The sequence below is a fragment of the Chelonia mydas genome, chromosome 8 (genome assembly GCF_015237465.2).
Source record: "Chelonia mydas isolate rCheMyd1 chromosome 8, rCheMyd1.pri.v2, whole genome shotgun sequence".
Classification (NCBI taxonomy): domain Eukaryota; kingdom Metazoa; phylum Chordata; order Testudines; family Cheloniidae; genus Chelonia; species Chelonia mydas.
Window position 1 is genome coordinate 53,691,398 of NC_057854.1, and position 23,854 is coordinate 53,715,251.

General features: G+C 49.2%; 1 protein-coding gene and 1 long non-coding RNA gene across 3 annotated transcripts in view; one reads left to right on the forward strand and one right to left on the reverse strand.

Moving 5' to 3' along the window:
* Positions 1-111: 111 nt before the first annotated feature.
* NMNAT2 (nicotinamide nucleotide adenylyltransferase 2) overlaps positions 112-23,854 on the reverse strand; it is a 73,673-nt gene continuing 49,930 nt past the window's right edge. For both annotated transcript variants that reach the window (XM_043521177.1, XM_037907768.2), the window contains exons 2-11: positions 22,891-22,979; positions 21,791-21,858; positions 18,378-18,456; positions 12,809-12,935; positions 11,420-11,500; positions 10,567-10,611; positions 8,053-8,129; positions 1,824-1,925; positions 1,262-1,329; positions 112-638 (exon numbers count right to left, since the gene is read on the reverse strand). In XM_043521177.1, the coding sequence (XP_043377112.1) occupies positions 536-638; positions 1,262-1,329; positions 1,824-1,925; positions 8,053-8,129; positions 10,567-10,611; positions 11,420-11,500; positions 12,809-12,935; positions 18,378-18,456; positions 21,791-21,858; positions 22,891-22,979 (839 nt within the window). In that variant the 3' untranslated portion in view covers positions 112-535. The remainder of the gene's footprint in view (positions 639-1,261; positions 1,330-1,823; positions 1,926-8,052; positions 8,130-10,566; positions 10,612-11,419; positions 11,501-12,808; positions 12,936-18,377; positions 18,457-21,790; positions 21,859-22,890; positions 22,980-23,854) is intronic.
* The window catches only part of LOC119566978, a 38,386-nt gene continuing 29,202 nt past the window's right edge, over positions 14,671-23,854 (forward strand). The window contains exons 1-3 of the long non-coding RNA XR_005226606.2: positions 14,671-14,891; positions 18,738-19,005; positions 19,552-19,792. This is a non-coding gene — a long non-coding RNA (uncharacterized LOC119566978). The remainder of the gene's footprint in view (positions 14,892-18,737; positions 19,006-19,551; positions 19,793-23,854) is intronic.

Consider the following 23,854-nt stretch of genomic DNA (forward strand, 5'->3'; position numbering starts at 1 on the left):
CCTAGCCCGAGTCTGGGCATTGAGCCAAGTGGGTTAGGATTTCCCATTGCCAAGCACGGACATAGTGCATCATGTTACGAGGCCAAGGGGCTCACACTAAAACTATTAATAAAAAGATCCACCGTGTTTTATTTAACGTAAGTGCCGTAGGATGGGAAAAGACCAAGCCCCTGTTCCTGGAGCATGCTGGGAAGGTGGACACCAGGGCCACTTCTCTAGGGCATGCTGGGAAGGTGGACACCAGAGCCACCTCCCTACAGCAAGCTGGGTACATCTCTATTTACTGTATCCCCTGCCCCCGGTGTATGAAGGGGAAGGGTTCTCCGAAGCAGATTGCTGAGATGTGTACCACTGGGGTATCCCACAGCTCCCTGGAGATTCCTGCACTATCGAGCGCTAGAGTCAGTGAGTGAGACAGGCGGACGCGCCGGAGGCCGTGAGAGAGAGAGAGAGACAGACACAGAGAGCGAGAAGTGTGATGGAGAGCTGGAAAGAAGTGGGGCGGTGGGGCTGCCTTGCTGCAGCACCTCAGGCTTTAACCAGAGGCGTTGATGTATAGCTGGCTCTTGAGGATGTAGTCAATGACGGGCTGAGACAGGTAATCCACAACGTGTCCATCCCCATGCTGCAGGGCCAGTCTGGGGGGCAAAGAGAACAGAGGGAGTCAGCGCTTGCCAGTTACTCACGCCACGTTGCCCCAGACCGTTTTCTCTTCCCCAACAGGAAGCAGGTGTTTGGATAGGGCTCAAATCAGGCTCCATGTGAGCTCAGTCCATGGAGGAGCTATTCACAGCTCCACAGTGAAGGGTGCATTTACGAGGGTTACTGTCTCTCACACATATGCACATGGTAACATTTTAGCCAAAGGAGCCATTGGTCTGAATGTGTGTGAGATCAATGCAAGTGGACAGGATGAGACTGGCGAGGGAGGACAGCACAGTGGTTAAGGCACTGGATTTAGGAGACATGGGTTCAATTCCCTGTTCCATCACTGACCTCCTGTGTGACCAAAGTCACTTAATCGCTCCATACCTCAGTTCCCCATCTGTAACTAGGGGATCAGACCACTTCCCTCCCTTACAGGATGGATCCATGATTATGAGGTGCTCAGATACTATGGAGATAGGGCCATGTAAGTACCTAGATAGATGGGGAAATGTTTGTGGTGGATTGTGGGAAATTCTTGGATCCACTGGATAGGAGATGAGAGGGCGGGGCGGGTCTCTGTACCCTGCAGCACGAGGCCCTTCGAGTCACGCACCTGCTTTTGGTTGAACTGACGACAGACATCGGGTGGTTCATGTCATCCTTCACGACCAGGATGTTGTTCTGTGGTGAAAATGAGCAGAGCAAATGAACATGACTGACCTCAGCCCTCTGCTCTTCATGGCTTGTGCACCCAGCATGTTGGGGTCTCTGGCCGTGAGGACAGTAGTGCCCACAGGTGAGTTGGGCACTTCCTTGGGGATGGTGAGAGGGCTTCTGGGTTCTCCATCCCAGTCGCTGAGGTCTGGAACAAGGCCTGTGAGCCCTGAAGATGTAAGTGACACACAGGCCTCACACTGGTCCTGTGCCCAGGGATGAATGTCTCCCTGGACGCAGAGGCTGGGAGCACTTGCAGGTGCTGGTGCTGCTTTATGGAAGTGGTGCAGCGGTAAAGCTTTGTAGCTGCCACTGCACAGCCAGCTCACCCTGCCCATTGGCCTGTCCCCCAACAGCACCATGGCGCAGTAAGAAACCAGGGGCGGGAGGCAGAGCCAGGCCAAGCAGACCCAGTCCCAGCCACGATGCAGGGAATGTCTGTGTTGTGTGAAGTCACTTACTTTGTACTTGCGGAGTATTGAGGAATGGTTCATGATCCGGTCTGTGTCTGTGCCGTCCCGGGGCACCACCACGATCCCGAAGTCCCCGACAATCACCTCCATCTGGGAGCAATGCAAAGAGGGACGTTTCAGAACCTTCTAAGCCTCCCGCACCAGGGCGACGCTGGCCCAGGAACCGGCTCGCAGGTCCCTGACTCAAACAAAAGATGTATTCTGTGATGTGTTGAAGGAACTAAGTCTTAACTTACCCTCTTTCTGCAAACTTCCTGGGAAGTCTTTGCCAGAAACATGAATGTCGTTAAGGAGGCTAATTGGCAGCTTCCCAGGGGATGTCTACTCTGCCACTTGGAGGTATAAATTCTAGCTCAAGGACCCACACCTACACTAGTGCACTAAAAATAAAGTGTAGCTGGGGTGGTGCGAGGGGCAGGAGGCGCTAGCTGCCCTGAGTACGATCCCACGGAGCTATGTACTTGGAGCAGCTAGCCCCTTGCACAGCTGTGGCTGCAACGCTATGTTTTAGCATGCTAGCTCGAAATGATTGCAAGACAAAGCATTGTCCCCAGCTCTCACTTGCTTCATCCTCGGCTTTGTGATCTGCATTGGCCCAGGGGAGCGCAGCTGTCCTGAGGGTTCCTAAATCAAAATTCAGCCTTTGAGGTAGTTGGGGGTTGAGCCATTCATTGCTTTGAAAACTAGGACATCTTAAATTGGCATCATAAACTGACTGGGAGCCAGTGGAGGGACTTGAGCACATGCCTGATGTGTTCACTGTGGCCTAAGCCATGGTGAAGGTGAAGCCACATTCATGCCTGTGCATCCTCTCTCTTCACATTCAGCTTCAGTTACAGCAACCCAGTCTGGAGGTGACGAAGGCGTGGAGTGCTGTGCTCAGGTCCTCGCCTGAAGGGGGAAGGTGTGAAGGTGCCTAGTAAGCTAGTGGTGGAAGAAGGCATTTTGGGAAAGTGATGCTAGTTTCATCCAAGCTTAGCGAGGAGTCAGAGAGAACCCCAAAGCTTTGCCCCACTTTGGCGAATGGAAGCTGTGCACCTTCAGTGGAAGGTGAGATGACATCTTGACCAGCCCTTTGAAGCACTTTCTCCTTTCAAACAACTCCCCACAACTTAGTATTCTGAGCATATCAGGAAATATCTGAGCAAATAAATGGCCACCTGCTAAACAGCATTATCTTTACCTGATACAAATGTTATTCCTCTAAGCAGGTGCTGCTTGCAGCAAGCAAAGCAGAATCGGCAGTGAGCTGCTGTCTTCACTCCCTCCTGTGCTTTAATTGAAGGGGAGGGTGTTGGGCTGCTTTCCCCCCAGAATCCAGTCCTATTTTGCGTGGGATCACAAGGGTCAAACTTAGGGTCCAAATTAGAGCACCCAATTTTGACCCTTAGCACTCAGACCAGCTGAAATTATCAGACTGAGCACTGATCTGCCGCACTGAAACACAGGTCTGAGCACTGAAATGCAGGATTAGGTGCCTTAATTTAAGCCCTCAAATTACAAAATGATCCATTATTTTTCAGTCTGTGAACTGATTTCCTAGAGTCACATCTGGATCGAAAAGCAGCTCACAAAGCAATTCGTTTCTCGGGGTTTCCTCTCTGGTTTGCCCAGTTGCAGAGCAGGAGAAGGGAGTGGCTGCTGTTTCCTAGACTGGACATAGTTGCTGAAATAGAGTCTCTCTGTTGATCTCACTGTATCCGTGTTAGAAGTTTGTTTGCTTGAGTACTCAGTGTGGGATGCCAGAGGAATTTGGCTTTAGAGATCATCTGGCACTGGATCCAAGACAACTCCCAAAGCCATTTTCTGGTGGTCCAGTGTGTGTGTTCCACTCTTGTCCAGACTTTGTTCTTTCCTCATCTAGATTATCCTCCTCTCCTGGGTCCTCTCCATTTCCCAGCTTTCTCCCCTGATGTCCACCCAAAATTTGGAAACCCCATTCTCTCCCAGCCGACAATTACTTCCGCAATATCACTTATGGCTGCCACCTTGGGGTAAACCACACGCCTGATTGCCCCAGAAACCTCTGCCACCACTTTACCCACAGTGGACTTTCCAACACCTAATTGGTTGGCAATGGACCTGTAGCAGTCTGGGGTAGCCAGCTTCCAGATGGTTATAGCAACTTGCTTCTGGACCAGAATGGCCACCCTCATGCACGTGTCTTCATGGCGGAGTGTCACGGCAAACTGCTCACAAAGCCCCAGAAATGTAGTTTACTTTGTGTTTCTTCTTCTCTCCCCCCCACCTCCACCCCCCCCCCCCCCCCCCGCTGGTCATCTCAGGTCTGCATGATGCTGTTACCCCACCAGGCTGTGCTTGTGGCCCTGCTCCAGAAGCCCAAGTCACCAGAGGCTGTACAGAGTGCCATCAGCAGCTTCAGCCAGTTTGCATCGGCCATGTCTGTGTCCTCCTCCTCCTCCTCCTCCATCACAAGTTTTGTCAGGTGGCTTAGGTGGGTCAGAAAACACTGCTGAAATGTCCACCAACGTCTCACAGAAGCGCTGCCCATTTCCTGTCACAGGAGTACAAGTGCAAACATGAGAAGTTCTTCAAAAGGTGCCTCCTCCATGTTGCTGGCTCCGGTAGCTGGGAGCACACTGACCAAAATGACTGCTCAGCAGGCTGTTCAAACTTCCCGCCACATGGGGGGTGGACAGTCAAGTTTTCCCACAGTGCACCACAGCCAAAGACTAGAGAGGCCACATTGTGGGAGGGCAGTAGGGAATCTGGGATATGGTTGGCTTGACATGGGTCTGCGAGCTGCAGTGAGGATGCCAGAGCCCCAGTTTGAGCCTAGGTTAATGTCGGGTTAACAATCAGTGTAGACGCTCAAGCCCTGAGTTCTGTAATGCAGGGTCAACTGACTTGAGTCCCACTAACCCTGGGTTTACATTGTAATGTGGACATACCCCATACACTGCAATATAAGCCCAGGGTTAGCTGACCTCGTGTTAGCAGATCCTGGGTTTGTTAACCTAGGGCTTGAGTGTCTTTGTTCATGTGTAACCCCAGGTTAGGAATTGTTGAAATCTGGGTCCCAAACTGGGGCTGCAGTGTCTAGGCTTCATTATGCAGGTCCAAGTCCAACCACCCCTATCCCAGGCTTCCTAGTGCCCTAGTGCTGCTCTAGCCCTTTGTTTGTGGTGCATTGTGGGGGAAAATTTGACTGTCCACCAAACTTGACTGTTCAGAGGACAAAGAAAGTCAGCCCGTGGGATTGTGGGATAATTTTGGCAGACTCCCAGAGCACAAGTTCAGTGGGGTTGTGTCTACATTGCAAAGCAATAGGGCTTGAACCCTGGGTCCCATGGGGTCCTGGGACCTAGCTCTGAGCCACAATTTAGTGCACTTTGTGTGTAGATGGAAGTAAGGGGGTTAGGCTTAAGTCTGAACTCGAACCCTGAGCTTACATTGCAGTGTAGACATATCCCACAATTATCTTCCTCCATGTCCACTGTTCTGACCATGTTGCTCTCCTCCAAGCCCTTGCACAAACTTCCTATAGCCTTCTTCACCAAGTCTAAGTTTCTCAGTCAGTCTTCAAGGACTGTGCCACATTGCCAATGAACACCACACCTCTCATCTTCCTTTCACACAACCCTTTAGGCCTGGAACTCCCTCTGTGTTGCTGTTCAGGAAGGCCTCTCCTTCCCTTGATTCAAACACCTGCTTAGAACTCTCCTCTCCCACAAAGCCAGCTAACAATCATCCACTTCAGTAACACTGTTGCCCAGTCAATAACAAGGAAAAGAGCAACACTTGAACCTCCCTCTGGGTCTCCCAGCATGTCTGATCTGTCTTGTCTGTGTCGGTTTTAACTCAGGTAGGACCACATATCCTTCTGTGTCTCCTATAGCACCAAACAAAGGATTTCACTGGAAAACATGTCTGCCGCGTTCAAAGGTAGGAGGGAAATCTCTCCCCTTCCTGAGCTCCCCTCAGGTCAGTTGAGACAGAATGTAACAGCTTATGGGCATGTCATGTAAGACCTGTCTGACCTGCTTTGGCATTAGAACATCTAGCAGAACTAGCTATGTCCTTGCAAGATGGAGCCGTTGCTTTTATGCATGTGTCTGATTTAGGTAGTTCAGTATTTTCCGGCTCTGACAAAAGTGATCATCTGGACAGATGGGCAAAGCTTAGGCAAATATTCTCCCCAAATCCAATTTCCTAGCATGTTCTCTCCCAAAAATGCATTTACAGCCACGATGTTTGCACCTGTTTTGTGTTCCCTTTTGCAGATATTCTAGTACATGAATTCATTGGGGGAAATGTTCAAGGAAACAGCAGATTATATGTGATTAATACAGAATAATCATGGAAAGCAAATTTTGAACTCCTAATTCCAGGAACACCTGAAAACCTTACTCTAAAAATTACACTTATGCAATCAGGGAACAGATTATTCACATGCTAACAGGCTTTGCTGGACTCGGTCCTTGGTCCTTAAAATAGAATTCTGTTGTGTTGACAATGTTATCTGTAATTATCTGGGGGAAGTTCCATGGCCTATATTATACAGGAGATCGTACTAGATCAGTGGATTTCAACCTGTGATCCATGGACCTCGTGGGCTCTGCAGACCATGTCTAAGAGGTCTGCAAAAGGTTGTCATTACTATAGAACAGTGGTTTTCAACCTGTAGTCCACAGACTCCTGGGGGTCCACAGACCATGTCTAAGATTTCCAAAGGGGGCCGCACCTCCATGTGAAATTTTTTAGGGGTCTGCAAATGAAAAAAGGTTGAAAACCACGGGATTAGATTATCACGATCATTGCATCTGGTCTTGGAATCCATGAACATGGATAGGTTTGCTGGAGGTGAAATTTCTAGCTAGCAAGACTATTAATGTAGTGGCTTTAAATTATGTTTGTTGCTATCCGTCACTCAAATTAGGAGAAATCTTAGGTGGTGAATGGGGTCAGTTTGATGATAAACTGGGTTATGATGACCTAGCCACATTCTTACTTTTACTGGTAAGTACCAGAGCCCCGATATTGATGGGTGTATTAGAAAAGCACATCAAATGATCTTTTGCTCCACACGTAGTGTTGCGGATTCTTGTTATTTTAGCATGAGTCTTGTGGTATTTGATGTTTTTACTTAAAGCACCAGTCCTTGGAGTCAGATGACTGTGAGAATCTCAGCGGTCATAATTTAAAAAGTCAACATCTAGCCCTCATGGTTGCAGAGAAAATGTCTGAAAATGTGAATCAAGTGGGCACTAAAAATGCCAGATGCCCGCAGCCAAAACCCAACCCCCCAATTTTTTTTTAAAAATCATGAGATTTTTAAACTAATTTTCATTGGGGGGGGGGGCTGACTCGTGATTTAGACTATTCGGGGCTGGCAATACAGCACTCAGCTTTAAAGACAAAATAATCCGCCAAAGTAAAAAAAAAATTTAAAGATGGTAACATGCATTTAAGGCAACACAGATTAGAAGAAATAATTTCACCAATTTAATTTGCTTTTCCTCATGGATGCTGTAATAATGTCTCCTTTCGTTCAGTTCCGGCAATGAACTGAGACTGGTCAGTTTCACTTCCTGGTTCTCATGCCCTAGCACAAGGCAGCTGTGTTTGGGTTCCTAACACTGTCCTGCTATATAAGAGCTAGGTTGGAATTATTATTATTAGTGGTAGGTTTATACTACACAAACACTGTTCTGCTTGATTTATTTACATTTCTTTTTCCTCTAGTGTCATGAAAATTGGGTCTTGTAAACCCCTATACGCCTCTCCCCATATTCCAAATTTACGGCCTAAATCTATTTAACAGCATCTGTTTATAAAGGAAAATGAGTTTGGGAGATGGCCTTTAAAGTTTTCCTTACATCCTCAGAATTAGCCATAAGTAGCTGCAGTCCCCAGCTGTCTCCGCCACTCATCTCCCTGAGGGTGGGGAGAAAAACGTGATGTGAAAGGGAAAGTTTCTGGCTCCAACCTGAAATAAAAGCCGAGTGGGTCCCGAGAGTCAGAAGCAGGATGGCTTGCTCAGCTCAGGGTGTGAAATGGAAGGGGGCGCAGGATGGAATGCGGGATAGACGCAGACTGTTCAAGGTCTCCCATGTGAGTTGACTCAGTTGTTTCCTGGGAATGTTATGCCACATGTAAGGTCACCGTGGGAGAGAGCAAAGAGGCGAGAAAAATGAGAGGGGAGGGAAGGAAACAGCGCACAATGGATTGTATGCAGTGGGAGGCAGCTACTCACGTCAGACTCATTCCAGAGGCCTGGGATACAGAAGGACTCCAGCAGGTCACTGCCACAAAGCAATAAGATACGAAGCTCTGAAGAAAGGGAGCAGAGAATGGAGACATTCAGAGACATGGGCTGACGGCTTCCCCTGTGACACTACTGAACCAACAACCCCTGCACTGTGCTGCTGGAGAGATGCTTTCCGTAAGACACAAAAAACAGGGCCTGACGCTTTGTGGCTACTCAAGGTCCTGTCGCACTTTCTGCAAGAACAGTGATGTTAGCGCAGTGCAGTACTCTGGCCAAACCATCTGCCTACCCTAAATACCTCTGTAGTTTCAAACAACATTTCATTTCCTCTCCTACACTGCTGTGCAGCATTGCTGTGGGCAGTTAAACAGCTGCTGCATTCCACCCCAGAGATGGCTGCATTTCAGCACGTGTGCGTGTGCCGTGTAAAGTATGTCATGGGGAAGGAAGTGATTCCTGTGTCTGTAGGTGTACAGAAGTGCTTTGGGATCTTTAAAATGACAGATGTTCTATTAGTTCTGTTAGACATTACAAGGACCCAGACAACTGGTTGACACCAGGGTCTTTAATGGGGGTGTCCCACTGCTCCCCAGCACGTACCTTACTCTGCCATGACAGTGATGAGTTTGCCAGAAAGCCCCGACGCTTGCTTGCTGCAGGGCAAACCTGTTACCGACTTTCACGTCCTCCCTTTAACTTCCCCTGTTTGGATCAGTCTCCCCTAAGTGGCTTGCTGACCTGCACAACTGCTGGCATTTTACTCCTGAGATGCGTACAGTACTACTTACTGACCCTCAGAACCTGGGACATGTAAAGGCGCAGAGACTGCAAGTGGTCAGTGTTAGTCTCCAAATAAAATTTGGTTAGTAACCAAATAAATTGGTTAGTCTCTAAGGTGCCACAAGTACTCCTTTTCTTTTTGCGAATACAGACTAACACGGCTGTTACTCTGAAACCAGTGCTAGAACTGAGTGTTGCCGAACAGATTTCTTTGTCCACATCACCACTTTTGGCCACCAGAGGGAAGCAGCAATATTGCTTAAATTTGCAAGGATAGAGGAACACCCAATGTAATGCAGCCCCCCCGCACACCCTCCCTGTCTTAGCCACCTATAGCTTAGCGTAAGTCAGCACTTTCCTCTACTTCTGAACTCTGGGCGGGGTTAACACTTATAGGGGTGCATAGAAGGCTCCAGTGATCATCTCCTGCCTGAGCTATCCATGCTATTTCTAAGGCTTTTAAGCTGCTTTACAGCTAGCTAGTGGTGGTGGGGTGGGTGGGTGGGAAGTGTAAACAATGAAACGGGTCTGGCAGCCTCAGCAGGATACTTCCTGCCAGGGGTCTGCTAGCCTCTGCTTGTGAAGTGCAGGGAGGCTTATAAGGATGCGAAGGGTTTTTTTATATTTGGACAAGCCACAAAATGGATCCCTGTGTTAAAGAAATATTGAACGGAACTCCCTCATTCGTAAGAGCTAGACACCTCCGCCATTGGACTGGAGGCAGCCAGAGTTAGGAGGGGTTGGTGGGAGATGCCCTTAACTCTCTGCTCACCAGCCGGGGCGAAAAACATTTCGGAAGGGGCCTGACCAATTTCTGATGCACTGGTAACTGGGTGTCTCAGTCTGAGTGGCTCATGCCAGGCTCTCCATGGTATTTTGTGTGATGGGAGAAGGGTATTCGTCATTAGAGAACACTGAAAGTTGTTCACCAACTTTCACCAAGTTGGCGCTGAGTCCTTTCTTCTGCAGTTGGGCCAGGGACCCTCTCTTTGTGCTAACACGGCAGCGCTGCTGTCTTTCTTTAATGCCGGAGAGTTACTTTAATGGGGGTGGGAAGAGGTGGGCAAGGAACACTTAGAACAGGCTGTACCATGTATAGCAACTTCCACTGGAGGATTTCAAAGTACCTTACAATGGTGGATAAGTAAGATTTTGACTCTCCTCTTTGGCCTTGTCTACACTAGAGAGGGTTATACTGGGATAGCTCTACCATCAAACCCTGCTAGTGGAGATGCAGCTTATACTGGAAGTGAGTTCTTTGGCTGGTATACCTTGCCCACCATTTCCCAGATGAAATCACATCCCTAACCAACACAGCTACGCCATCAAAAGCCAGCTCTAGCATTAGATGCAACCTTAGGGGCTCTGAGCAGTTAAATGACTGGCCCAAGGTCACAGTGAGTCAGTGTCAGAATTAGGAAGAGAAGTCAGGTGTCCCGACTCCCAGTCCTCTTTTCTAACCCTGTAGCAATGTTGTCCTCCCCGCAGTGAGGATGGGAATCAGCCCAGGGCAGTTCATCACCCTTGTGAGTCAGCCCAAATCCAGATGCCTGGTGTCCAATGGGAGCAATGACCCGGTCCGCTAATTTTGCATCTGCATTGTGCTCGGTCGCTAGAACAGACTGTTAATCTCCATTCCCTGCGCGGCCCCTCCCATGCCACCCACTGCTGCGCTTTGCAGGGCCCCGCCTTCCCGAGGGCAGAACAGCGCGTACTCACCAATCTCCTCGTATCTCATCACGGTCCCCAAATTCGCATTCTCATCTAGAGAAAGAAGTGCCAGAGTCCAAGCTTCAAATGAGCATCCGTGCCGGAGCGTGCCCAGGAGGGGAGACGGCTCTTTAACTGTTCAGCAGTGGCTCCTTAGTGTTAACAGGATTCCTCCTCCACCAGCCTACCTGTCTACCTGGCACCTGGTGGTGGGTTCCCCGTCACTCAGAGTCTTTTGAAGGAGATTGGGCGTCTTTCTAAAAGATCTGCTCCCACTCAACAGGGGAATGGCTGGGTGAGGTTCTAGGGCCTGCGTAGTGCAAGAGGTCAGGCCAGGTGATCATAAAGGAATCATCCAGCCTTACAATCTATGGTGAGAGAGACTATGTAGATTTCCTGTTAGTGGTTGGAGTTAATACTTCCAGGGATTCTTTCACCTTGGTGGTGTCTGTCTACATCCAGGCATTGCAAACTCAAGGAGTCGCTGTGCCTCTTCCCCTAGCATAGCCAGGCTTGAGCGGGGCAGATTTCCCTAGTTAAACTAATGCTTCTTCCTGCTGAGCCATCCAGGGAAATCCTGGGCGGGATCTGAGCGCCTACCTGCAATGAATCTTGGCATAACCCCTGACAATCTCTGTGACAACCAGGGAGAGGCTGTCGGGGAGAGAGTGGGGGCCTGGTCCTCAGCTGGTATAAATGGACATAGCACCACTGCTGGATCTACATTGATTTTCACCTGCTGAGGATCTGGGTGCGAGTGATACTGCAGCACTGGGTTGGATGTGAAGCAGGAAGGCGGGGGAAGACCACGGAGTGGGGAGGAATGTAGATGAATGCAAGCATCTACATTTTCATGACATACCCACAAAGGTGAAGCGTTCCATTGGCGGACGGACACAGCAAATCCGGCTCAGACTTTCTCCCACCTTCCCCAAGATCTTTGCTGGAGGGAGAGAGCATAGGTAAAAGGCAGGTTCAGAGTCTGAGCCACCTGCAAGAACCATGTCCCACTGCACAAGGCCTGTCTTTTATTCCCCTACAGAGCTCTCGGAACACACAGGGCATTTGACCCTGAGGGTGTGAGGGAATCCCCACTGGCCGTCTCTGCTGGCTGGGTTCTTAAATCAATCAGCTCTTTTCCCCACCTTCTGTACTGTTTGTATCCACCTCCGTCTGTTTGAATGACTCATTTAGAGCCTTGTTGCGGTATTGAAGTTATTTCATGTAGACATTCATCATCCTGAAGAGCTTTTTTCCCCGCACCAAGATTTGGAAAGAAACCAATATTTTCTGCTAAGGATCTGATCAGCAACTTGGTGCAAATGGCCCCTTACTGGTTTGGTTACTAAAGCCTCAATCTATGGAGATAATCGTTGTTTCTTGATTTCAGCCCCCCCCCCTTAAAACTCTTTAATTTCACCCCATTTGGATTTTTAACGAAGCTAGGTGTGCAGTTGTCGGTGCAACATGCACTCAGGATTGTGCCTAATCTGCACTTGGAATGACCATGACTGCAAATACAAAACAGGTAACAGCATATTTAAAATGTCCTCAGACAGCCCCCGAGTGGTTAATCATTGGATTTAAGTGTGACACGCAGTACTTACACGCAAACATAGGCGTGAAATGGCACTTCTACCACGTTTAAGGATCAGGCCTTGTTTTGGGGCAATTTTAAGACACCTTTTTCATGTAGATTTAGTGCCAGAGTGACAGCCCTTCGAAAGGGAAGTCCTCTATTCATTCACAGAACAGGTAAAGCATAGACACTGGCAGTGTGAACTTCCTCCCAATACTCTGCCTATGCACCTTAACTTGAACCTGAAGAGACCACTTCTAGCTGTGGAGCGGGACTCAGTCTCCATGGCCCGTTTGGTCTTTTTCCCATGTTGCTCCCGGTGCCAATTGTGTGGACACTCAAGTGGACTCTGCTGATAGATCCCAGTCAATAAGGAGTTGGGGAAGGGAGAGAGAAGATAGTAAAAGGACCCAGTGACAGGTATGTTGCATTTACCAAACTTGAACCCAAATGTTGCTGAATTGCATGGGTCTGGAATCTCAATTCACTCAAATTTATGCATTTTGGAACCATACACAGTCTTACCTGAAACCTTCATTTATTGTTTCTTGGACAGGTCTGTTTCCCTTCCCCATCTCTGCGAGAACAAGTTTGGGGATTTCAGATTGGTGCTGTCTGCAGGGCTTGCCTCTGCTCCATTTGGAGAGCTTACTTCCCTCTGCTGTGACCTACCTGCAGTGGGCTTGTTGGAAATGTTGCTGTTCTGGTAAATGGGCTGTGGAGACTCATTCTGGGGCTGTCCAATCACCGGGGTCATGGAAGGCGTGTTCACGTTGGAGAGGATGCAGCCAGTCACTCGCTAGGGTGGGGATGAAATGTAAGGAGTCAATAATGCAACTCCAGAGCCAGAAACACAGCCATAGATCTCTCACTCTAGCTTGGTAGCCAGCCCTACAGCTCACAAATTAACAACATTCTCCAGCCTTTACTAGGAGACACAGCCAGCCTCATTTCATACTTCCTGTTCCCGTCTGTAGACCTGGGCTGGGAGACTCACTCAGCATACCCTAAGCATCTCCACAAATAGGATACCTACTGGAATGATTTCTAGTACGTGCAATGAGGCCAGCTTGATCTGTGCAAAACCATGATAAGGATACAATTCAAAAACTGGTATTGACAAAATACTAACCCAAATGCCCTCTCCCATTTAGCCCTGTATATTTGATGGCCGCCTTAACTCTTAAGGTGAATTAATAAGAACAATTGTGTGGTTTCAAGTATTCCTCTCCTGGATTTTAGGTATAAGATGAAGGCCAAAGCTAAGCAACAGGGGAGATGCTGTTATCACTGGAGATGATGTCTGTCCGCACGCCCGCAGATCTTATACCAGCTTGGCAACATTCTAGTCACCCACTCACCAGAGCTGAGTAATGTTTTGTCAGGCAGGTAAAGTGTTACCGGATTTTCCATGATTGTCAATCACAGTAAAGGGCAGCTGAGTAGATTTTGGTGCCCAGGCTGGATAATTTTGCAAGGCTGATTTACACATTGCCATTTCATTTTTTTCTAATAACTCAAGATTCTCTGTCCCCCGCCCCCCAAGCACACATGGGCCTCATGGGAATAGGAGACTTCAAACCTTCTCTGTTCTTTTAAAGTGAATTTGGTGTCAGCCTGGCAGCCCTGGGGACTGAATAACTCTCTATACCCACACCATGAGGTTGGCAGAGGGAAAGGCTGTGTCAGCTTCCCCCATGCTGCCACATTGGTGTGCCCTTCCCCTGTTCTGTAGGGACTGGCTCTGCGTAATTCAGTCTCCATGGCCCATTCAGTCTTTATCCCCTCTGCTGAGTCTGCTAAAAAGGGTGTTGGCCAGTGATGGTCATATCCGAGTGCCTGCATGACCATCTCTGGGATATGAGGGGCCTTCAGCCTTATGGTCCATCCAGTCTTCTCTGCTGAGTATGATAAATTAACTTCAAATTAGTGCTAATTGGTGGTGGGTTTTGTGATGCAGCCACCTGCGCACTAGGAGCTGGGCTGAGTTCTCCAAAATCATTTCACAAAGGCCATTGTGAACAGCTGCTAGGTGACAGTCGGCTTCAGTCAGTGTCAAACTGTACCAGATTGGAGCCAGTCCCAGAGGTGAAAGGCTCCTGCTCACATGAGCTGCCGGTCCCCTGAGCCATACATTCCCCTTTCAGGCCGTGATCCTAAGAGAAATAGAAAAGCTGGCTCTTGATTTGACTGTGTGTGAATTTGCTTCTGTGAGGAGATTGCTGCACACATCTCAAAGAGGCAGGCAGGCTTTAAGCATTGTTTTAGCCCTGCAACGAGTTAGCACCGTTCTGGGTCCCCCGCCCCCATGTTGTTGCCCAGGATAAGACTGCAATGCTGCTAACTCACCCTGTGCTAGGAGAGAAAGACAGCAGAATAATGACTGCACTCAACACACATTCTTGCGTCAAATCTTATTTCCTGAGCCACTCCCAGCTGCTCCTTCCTTCCGCTCCCTTCGAACTGGAGGCAAGAAGTGAACAGACGGGGCCTCATTAACTGCGGAATCCTGGGGTGGCTCCTGCCCTGCTAGCTAAGAACTTTAAAGGAATGTTAATGAGGGGGATGGGAGGGGGGGGAGAATCCAGCCCACCCTGAGCTCTCACTATAATCCCTTCCCTCGTGCTACTGCAGTATCCGCGCCACTCATCTCCCTTCAGAGGAATTGGAACCATCATAAAAATTTCATCTGACTGGAGGGTGGATTTGAAATGGTTCAGAACAACTTGGCTTGTTCCTGGAATGTTCCCTCAAGGTAACGATAGCGCTGTGAGACATCAGCTCTCCTCCCTTCAGTTCAGCTCCATGGGGCAGGGGCTGGTAAGATCCAGAGGGGCAGAACAGCAGTGGGAAGCAGTGTTGTATGAGACCCAATATTCGGCCTAGCCTGCCAGTCCAGACCGCTGAGGCACGAGTTCAGGCTTTCCTCATCTTGTGTCTCAACTACTGTAATCTGCCCTTCTCTGGCCTTGTTGCCAGCCACACTGCCTCCCTCAGTCCAGTCACAACACCGCTACTAGGGTCAAAGAATCATAGAAATGTAGGGCAGGAAGGGATTTCAGGAGGTCTTCCAGTTCAAGCTCCTGCACTGAAGCAGGACCCTCAACCTAGACCATCCCTGACAGGTGTTTGTCCAACCTCTTCTTAAAAACCTCCAATGATGGGGATTCCACAACCTCCCTGGGAAGCCTATTCCAGATCTTAACCACCCTTAAAGTTAGAAAGGTTTTCCTAATATCTAATCTAATCTTGCTGTAGGTTAAGCGCATTACTTCTTGTCCTACCTTCCGTGGACATGGAGAACAATTGATCACTGTCTTCTTTATAAGAGCCCTTAACATAGATGAAGACTGTTATCAGGTCCGCGCTCAGCTGTCTTTTTCCAAGACTAAACATGCCCAGTGTTTTTAAGCTTTCTTTATAGGTCAGGTTTGCTAAACCTTTTACCATTTGTTGCTCTTCTCTGGGCTCTCTCCATTTGTCCACATCTTTCTTCAAGTGTGGTGCCCAGAACTGGACACAGCACTCCAGCTGCCGTCTCCCCAGTGCTGAGTAGAGCAGGTCAGTTACCTCCCGTGTCCTACATAGGGCAATCCTGTTAATACCCCCAGAATGGTCGTCTTGACTTGCACTTTCATGACATCACTTCTCTGCTTGCATTCCTCCAATGGCTCCCCCTCTCCCATGAGTGCCTTGTCTTTGCCTTTAAAGCCTTCTCCATTTACCCCCTCCCTAGCCATCAGATCTACTAGCTTACTGAGCTGTGGACACCCCAACATCACTCTGCCAGTGGTGCCAGCCTCAGTCACTCCCCTGTCTGCTTCTCCGTCAAAACACCTCCATGCTTTCTTCCACCTACCCCCCACCCCACACACACACACACCTGGTGAAAACTCCCTGTCCAAACGCCTGATCTTCCACCTTCTCTTCTCTTAACTGCTTCCTCTAAACCTGCCCCTGCTGTGATGCCTGCAGATCCTGCCTGCCTGGCACTGCAGCAGGCCAGTGGCATGGCCGAGCCTTCTGCTTTTCTTCTCAACTTGGTTTGTTTAATTGGTTCCTCCTCCTGCCTTTCTTTGCCCACTTGACCCCTGCCCTGTTTGTCCCTTTCATCCAAGTCTCAGGGCGGCTTTGATGCCAACCTCCCCGTTGCTGTTGCTGGAGGGTAGGATAATGGTCTAAGGTCATTAGCTGGAGAGGTGGTGGGAAGTCCCATTTCTGTTCAGGGTTTGTGAGCTTCATTCTCACTTCTGCCTGCGCCTGTGGAGGGGTTTCACCTACTGTGTCACGTATTCTCTGGGGTTTACCCAGCACGGAAGATGCCCTTGAATTTTCCTGTTGCTTTGAGTCATTCCTTAGGGCCAGTGGAGCCAGGTTTGTCCCGTGGGGTTATTTTGGTAGGTGAGTAAGCAGGGCTTCATTCACTTGCCTTTCAAATGCCCTCTTTTCCCCTGGATTGACTGTGTGGCTAGCAGGGTGATGTCTGCTTAGCTGTGAGTTTGCCTTTTCCACCTGCTCTCACTGCAGCCTCGTTCTTGTGTGCGTCCTGACAGGTCTTTTTTTCTTTTCCCCAGTGTATAGAAGCTCAGCATTTCCCTGGAGTAGACATGGTCCTGGAAGTTTGTCCTTAGCCCTTTTCCAAAGGTGGATTCAATTTGGTCATGTGCTGCACAATGTTCTTTTCATTCCACTTTCTTCTACTCTCCTTTTGCCTAGCTCCCGTACTGTGAGGACCCATCTACACAGTGAAACTTAATTCAGATTGAGGAAGTATGTGAATTTACAGTGCAACAGCTACTCCTGAATAACTCCACTGCAATGGGGTGTGTACACCCCACACTGGCAGCGAAAGGGTTAATGGGAGGCCAAGGGCTCATTTAGCCCACTTGGTGGCACCTGGAGGGTGCATTAGGTACAGTTCATAGGCAGACTCAGGTGGGGAGGAGAGTCACCTTCATAAAGCGAGGCACTCAGAGCAGTGGGGGAGAGACCCAGTGGGGAGGGGGCTCAAAGGGAGAGAAGGCCTGGGAGTCTCTCCTGAGAAAGGAGCTGTGGCAAATGGACAGGGACAGAAGGGACATGGGAAAGCTGCAAGCATGGAGCGGATTCCTATGGTGAGCCCTAACGGAAGGACAAAGTCCAGTGGAGGCCGCCGAGTGGTTCGCTGTCCCAAAAAAGTTGGGGAGAACCCAGAGAGGCTCAACCCCAGGATGAGTGGAGTGGCTGAAGTGGTGCTTGCTTCTGTCTGGGGGGTTTTGAGTTCTGCGGGGAGAAGTCTGGGACACACACACACACACACACACCCGGCCAGGAGGGGTGGGGGTGTCGTACTGGTAATGCTGTTGGTGCAGGACGTTGATACTCTGTAATGGGTGGACCTGGCTGACTGGCAGAGTCACACAGCAGACCATGTGAGCCCTGAGGTCGAGAGGAGGAAAAAGGGTGGCAATGCCAGGACTCACCAAAAGGGGGTGCTCCGGGCCAGTGAGTTTGTCACACCACGTACACCTTGCGTGATCTGCATACCAGGTGCTGTGACTGTCTCTGATTGGCGGCTGCTGGAGTTTGGGCCTTGGTGCATTCTTGGGAGCCTTTCCTATTTGCTGGTCTGGAGAACTATTCAGTTTCCAGGAATGGCGGCTGTTTGGAATCCCTTGCTTGAGCAATTCTTTTGTGAGGAGCAGGGTTTTGTTTAAATTGACATGTCCCCCTCATTCCTTGTTACTGATGATATTTTTAGCCTCTCCGTGTGGGTGTACTGATCTGGGCCGGACTGCTTGCTGCAATCTGTGATTGGTACTTTGCTGGCTGATGATGACGTGCGCACCCAATCCTAAAGGGCTGACTCCTTCTTTTTTCAGCCAGGAGAGGCAGACACGCACCTGTGTAATAGTCTATCTCCTTGACCTGCGTCGGGCCAAGACCTCAGCTTGGGTAAATCGTCACAGCTCCACAGGTGTCAGGGGAGCTATGCTTTATTTCCCCAGCTAAGGATCAGTCCATTGAACATATGGATCACGTTGATGTAACTGAGTCAACCTGAAAGAGAGAGAAACCTGCCCTGCATTGGCTACTGCTGACCCTGAACTCAGCCCTGAAAGCGCAACAGATCAAAGCTATTTGAGGAACACTCAGGTTGGGCATTAAAAATGCATCGGTCTAACCACTCTCCTGCACCACGTCTCCCACTAGCCACAGCTTTCCCCTCCCCCCGTGACACATCTGCCCAGGTGTGACTCACCTTCATCAGATCACGGTGGTGTTCCAGCACACTGCAGGTAGTCTGCCAGGTGTCCTGGTAGCACTCCCAGGGGTCCACCCTGCGGGGAGGTGAGAACATAACAAAGAGGGTTTGCATGTGAATCTTGCTCTGTCCTTCACCATCCAGCATGCTCAGTTGCAATGGAGAGGCCAGGAAGAGACAACAGATAGGACCATGCTGCTGGGAACCATCCATGTTAACCTCCTCATGTCTGCCTGTGATTAGAGGCTGGAATAAGATGCCAAATGCAGCTTTTCCAGCCATCACATTCTCGTATTCCCTCCACATGCCTTTGGTTAAACGTCTCCATTCCTGCTCTGTTTCCTTTTCCCTCCACAGTCCTGGGCATGCCCATCTAAGAGCTCTTCTCCTCTAGCCCCTGGCCAGGTGCCAGACACTGCATGGAAATGTATTGAGACAGCAGCTTTGGTCGCCAACGTGACAATGGGACAGAGGAGCACGCTGGGCTCCCGAGGAAGAGGCTGTCCAGCATTTCTGCTCACCAGGGTTGCTCCCAGAAATTTTTCCCATGGTGTGCACAGCTGAAGCACTCTCAAGGCACGGCTCACAGCATCACCAGGGGGCTCCTCCATTGTGACAAATTTCCGTGAGTGGCGTTGCAACCTGGCACGTTGTGTCACAGCATGACTCTGTTTGGGGGCCCTCTCAAATGGGGCTGGGGGGGGGCTGGGACAAACTGCTTCTTTTGCCCTGCCCTGCCAATGATGTGCACCATGCATAACATCCGCATGGCTGCCCATGCCACTGCTGCTCGCAATGAAGCACTTTCTCTCTCTGCCCCCTCACCCAGACAGCGTCTGGGAGGAGCTGACAGAAGTTGCATGGAGCTCAGTGGCTGTTGGGACATGGTGTCACTGAACTACGCCCGCACTGCAGGCAGATCACTGGCCTGGAGGGCACCTCCATGGGGATACTGGGCACCAGCCCAGCCTGTTGGCAACCTACATCACAGAGGGGTGTGAGGCCCTGTAGAGAGGCTCTTACCTGTCCCCACTCTTGGGCCTTGACCTACTGTAGTTCTATCCATATGGGAGGAAGCATCTGAGGGTCGGATCCTTAACCCTTCCCACCCTGAAGTGCCACAGCTAAAGCCAAAGGGGGAAATTCTTAAGGGTTTAAACTTTTATTTTAGGAAATTAAACTGCGTGCAGGTGCAGTCCCGAGAGCCAAGCGCCACCAAACACAATGGCACCGGCAGCATACCAGCCTGATCGACTCTCACGTGCCTGAGCAACAGCTACGTGACACGTCTGTCAGGGACAAAGGGAAGGGCCGCCCCACTGACCGCCATTGCTGGCCTTTAGCGACACAAGGCAGGTGAGGTAACGTCGTTTCCTGCACCGACCTCTGGTGAAACAGCCCACTGTTCTCTGGTGAGTTACTGAAAGGTCAGAGCAGCAGGAGGAAGAGCAGAAACGGGGAACGTGGCGAAAGGTTTGTCAGCGCTGGGGCTGTCACCACACCAGCGTGAGCCCCTCGCGTTAGACGTGCTGGCTGGGGTAACAAGTGATTTGCGCCGGCGCTGCTGAGCCAGTGAAGAGAAGCCCCAGGCAGGGGTCTGGGTGAGAGGGGATGTAGCTGTGCCTTGGGAGGCAGTGTCCAGGAGCTGTGACATTATTCATAAAAATTATCCCTACCTCTTGCTTTCCCCCCCCCTGGGCTGGCCTCCCACTGTGAGGTAGGACAGTGCTCTTATCCGCATTGTACAGATGGGAGGCTAAGGGACTTGCCCAAGGTCACACAGGAAGTCTATGGCAGAACAGGGAATTGAACCTAGTCTCCCACATCCTCACAGCTAGTGCTCTAACCACTGGACCATCCGTCCCCATAGCCTGATGTTTGTAAAATCACTTGGGAGACATGGCATGTATCCAGCAGTTGTTTCTTGAGGCCATGCGGGGAATTCATTAGTCTGGTGCCTTTGTCTTTTTGCACACAGACAATGTGAAAGGCAGTCTTTTTTCTAGGAAAAGCTTCCCCCATTGGGCCTTTTTCCCAGAGCAGGAAAACACTTCTTCTTTTTTTCTTTTCTCAGATCTTCTGGGAGCCCGCAATCTTTCATGAATTGCTAATCGCACCCTGGCTGTTCCCAGAGCCTTTCCTGGCAATGAGATTTCATGCCTGTCTCACACAGACTGTGGGTGCAGGGATTTCCACCCCTCCTCTGTACACCAGGTTGTGAAAGGCAAACCTCCAGTGCTACAGCCTGGCTTAATTGAAAACTTAATGAGCTGCTAAATTGGGATGTTTCTTAAACATTTTCTTAGCAATTGAATGTATTTTTTCTCACACACCCCACCTGAGGAGTCACAGACACGATCTCACGAATTAAAAACACACCGAGTGCCTAATGTCTGCGTAACCTCTGTGCTACACACGCCTGAGCTAAGTTAGAAACCATCTCTGCTCTTCATTAGGGTCTGTGTATCTGGGATTGACACTAGCGGTAATAAGAAACAATAGCACTGGGAGTCTGTGCATACAGACACGCTTCTGCACGTATGGCCAGATGCTCCCAGCTGTGTCAGACACACGCTCACCAAAGCCAGGCAGACACTCACTCAGTCACGACCATCCATCCAATCCTTTTGATAGCTTCCATATCATGTGATGCAACTTGGTGTGTCTCCATGTGGCCATCAATATCAGTCAACTCTATCTGGGCCTCATCCAATGGAAAGAATCCCACTGAAGTCAATGGGATTTGGATCAGGCCCAGATATGCCCTATTTGTTACTCCTTTTCTCAATTTTCTTGATATTCCTCCCTTGCAATTCCTCCTGGTACTTGTCCCTCTCTCCTTGTTCTTCCCCTTCCCTCCTCTCCTCCACAGCATGTTTACTCATTCCCTTTCTTTTCAGCAGCCTCCTCTCACTTTCTCTCTCTCTCCTTGCGTGAGGAACGTGCCCTTCCTCTGACCTACAAAGGTTGCTGAGTTTCTTATATAGGCACGCGCACTCACAGTAACAATGAGCCATTATTAAAACATGCTCTTTCCATGCAAATTATAATGGCACAAATTTTTCTGGTGCATAATTAAGGTAATTAGTGGAAGCTTGCTTTAATTACATACTGCGTGCTTAGCCGATAAGGATGTCTGTCATCAGCCGCAGTCGGCAGTGCTGACTGGAGCTTTGCTTTCACCTCCTCCCTTGATGGGGATGTTTGATGCACATCACTAGCTACCACTCGCTGGCTCTGAGATGAGCCCTTTGAAAATCCTCTCCAAGCTCAGTCTGAATTGACCTTCCCCTGAGCTGGTGGATGTGACTCGAACCGGATTCCTACAGGCGTTGCCCCATAAAAGGAGCGTTGTGTCTTTCAAAGTCTCCCTGTATAACCCTACCAGCAATACCCAAGGTGTTACTCACCTGATCCAGTCAGAGGACTGGACGGCCAGTTGGCACATGGTCAGACGGTGTCGGCTGGAGACCAGGCCCTGAAAGAGAATAGTAGCTAAGAGAGGATGCAGGGAGAATCAGTGAAGCTTTGTCCAATATCCAGTCTTCCCTCAAGCTTGGACCTGATTCAATTCTGAGATTTCACCACCAAAACCTAGTTCCAGCTCTCTTGAATGCATCACAGGGACACAGATCCACTAAACGGAGTGTGAACCCAATAGCACCCCCGCAGATGGGCCATCACCACTGTTATTCATCTGTATAGGGCAGAGGTATCCATGTCTTGCCCAGATTCAGAGGGCAGAATCAAGCAGCCTACATGACATCATAAGAGTTTTGCTTCTCTCTGAATCCCATCTGGCCTGGGGGCTAATGATAGGGACAGCATTTTCTCGAGTCTTTTTGGTTAGGAGGAGACTTCTGCAGCTCAAATATAGAGATTTCCCCATCTTTGGATTTTGTTCTCCAAAAGATGCTTTTAACAGCTCCTGTCCCAGTATTGCCAAGCCCAAGCATATGAAAATCATGAGCCAGGCCCCCAGACTTACGAGATTGGCTTTAAAAACGTGAGATTAAAAAAAACATTATTTGCTTTCTGGTGTTTGTGCCTTTAGGGGTCACATTTTCCAGCTTTCCTCTGTAACCACAAGGGCTAAAAACTTGCGGGGGGGGAGTTAAATGAAAGCTGAGATTTTCGTGTAATCACAGGACTCCAGGAGCTGCAGCTTTAAGAAAAAAATAGACTTAGGGTAAAATCACAAGAGCTGGTAACACTGCTGTCCCTACATCAGGTTCATCAGAACTATTAATGGGTACTATCTGACTCACACAATCTATCCCAGCCCTCTGCTCAGCTTCCCCACAGCTTTCCCTCTGGCATCAGCTGAGCTGTAAGATTTCACTCTCTCTCAGACTCCGTTTCGGAACCAGCATTACCTGGTTCCCCAGGGTGTTCATTGAACTAGAAACCCTCAGACCTAACCCTTCCTGTCGTTCACGCACACTCCCAGCTTCCTGCAGATTACTTTGGCAATATCACACAGGAGAGAGCAAGAACTTGATCAACCAACCTGCTTCCCATAGGAGTCATGTACAGGTGAGACGATTCCACCAATTACAATGAACCTTCCAGTCTTGTGCAGATAATCCCGGGCTCTTTCTAATGAAGAAAACAAACAAAAAAAGGAGGAGGAAGGGGATCACTGTAAATTCCACTCAGTAAAGCCAAAAGTTAACTAGCATTTTGAGTCAAATTTGAAAAACTGGTCTCAATTTTCACATGCAGTTTGTGCAAATCCCTGAATTTTCTCCTGCACATAATTGTGCAAGCAAAATTTACTGTGCAAAAGTGGTGGTGGGATTGAGGCCCCTTGGAAACTGTCCCTTTGCCTTTAGGATAAAGATGAAGCTATTTAATGCAAAGTCAGGGCTAAATTCTCTGCTGGTGTAATTGAGTGGCATGCCATTGAAGTCCAGCCATGCCCATTAACACCAGCACAGATGCTGGCTCTGAATATTTCAGTAATGTTAAGGATCTGATTAAAATACACAAAACCCAAGTGCATTTGTAATACAATGGCAAAGAAGGTATTAATCTCCCTCTAGTGACTGGTACACTCCAGGATAACCATGTACTACTACCACCAGCTAATGAAAATAATCCCTTTGCTCAAGTAACAGAGGTGTGACCTGCAGTGCTAAACATCATGAGTTGATTTCAAATCCAGCTGATGACCCAGCCCTGTGTGTATGAGGGGAGGGGAGATTGTTGTATATTCAGAATGTAAGGCTACCAATGCCCTCTTTAGCTTAATTTGTCATGCCAGTGTGGCAGAGCTCAAATGGCATTGAGGAAGACCCCAGATAAAGGATGTGATTGGTTTTAATTGGATGCAGGTTAATAGTGAACACAGCCATTACCATCCGAAAGGTGTTTGGTGGCCTGTGTGAAATAAGCTCGTGGGCTCTGCCCCATTCTTAGTGGACACAGGTGTCTACATCACAGAAATCACCATTACAGTTGGAAATCTCGGC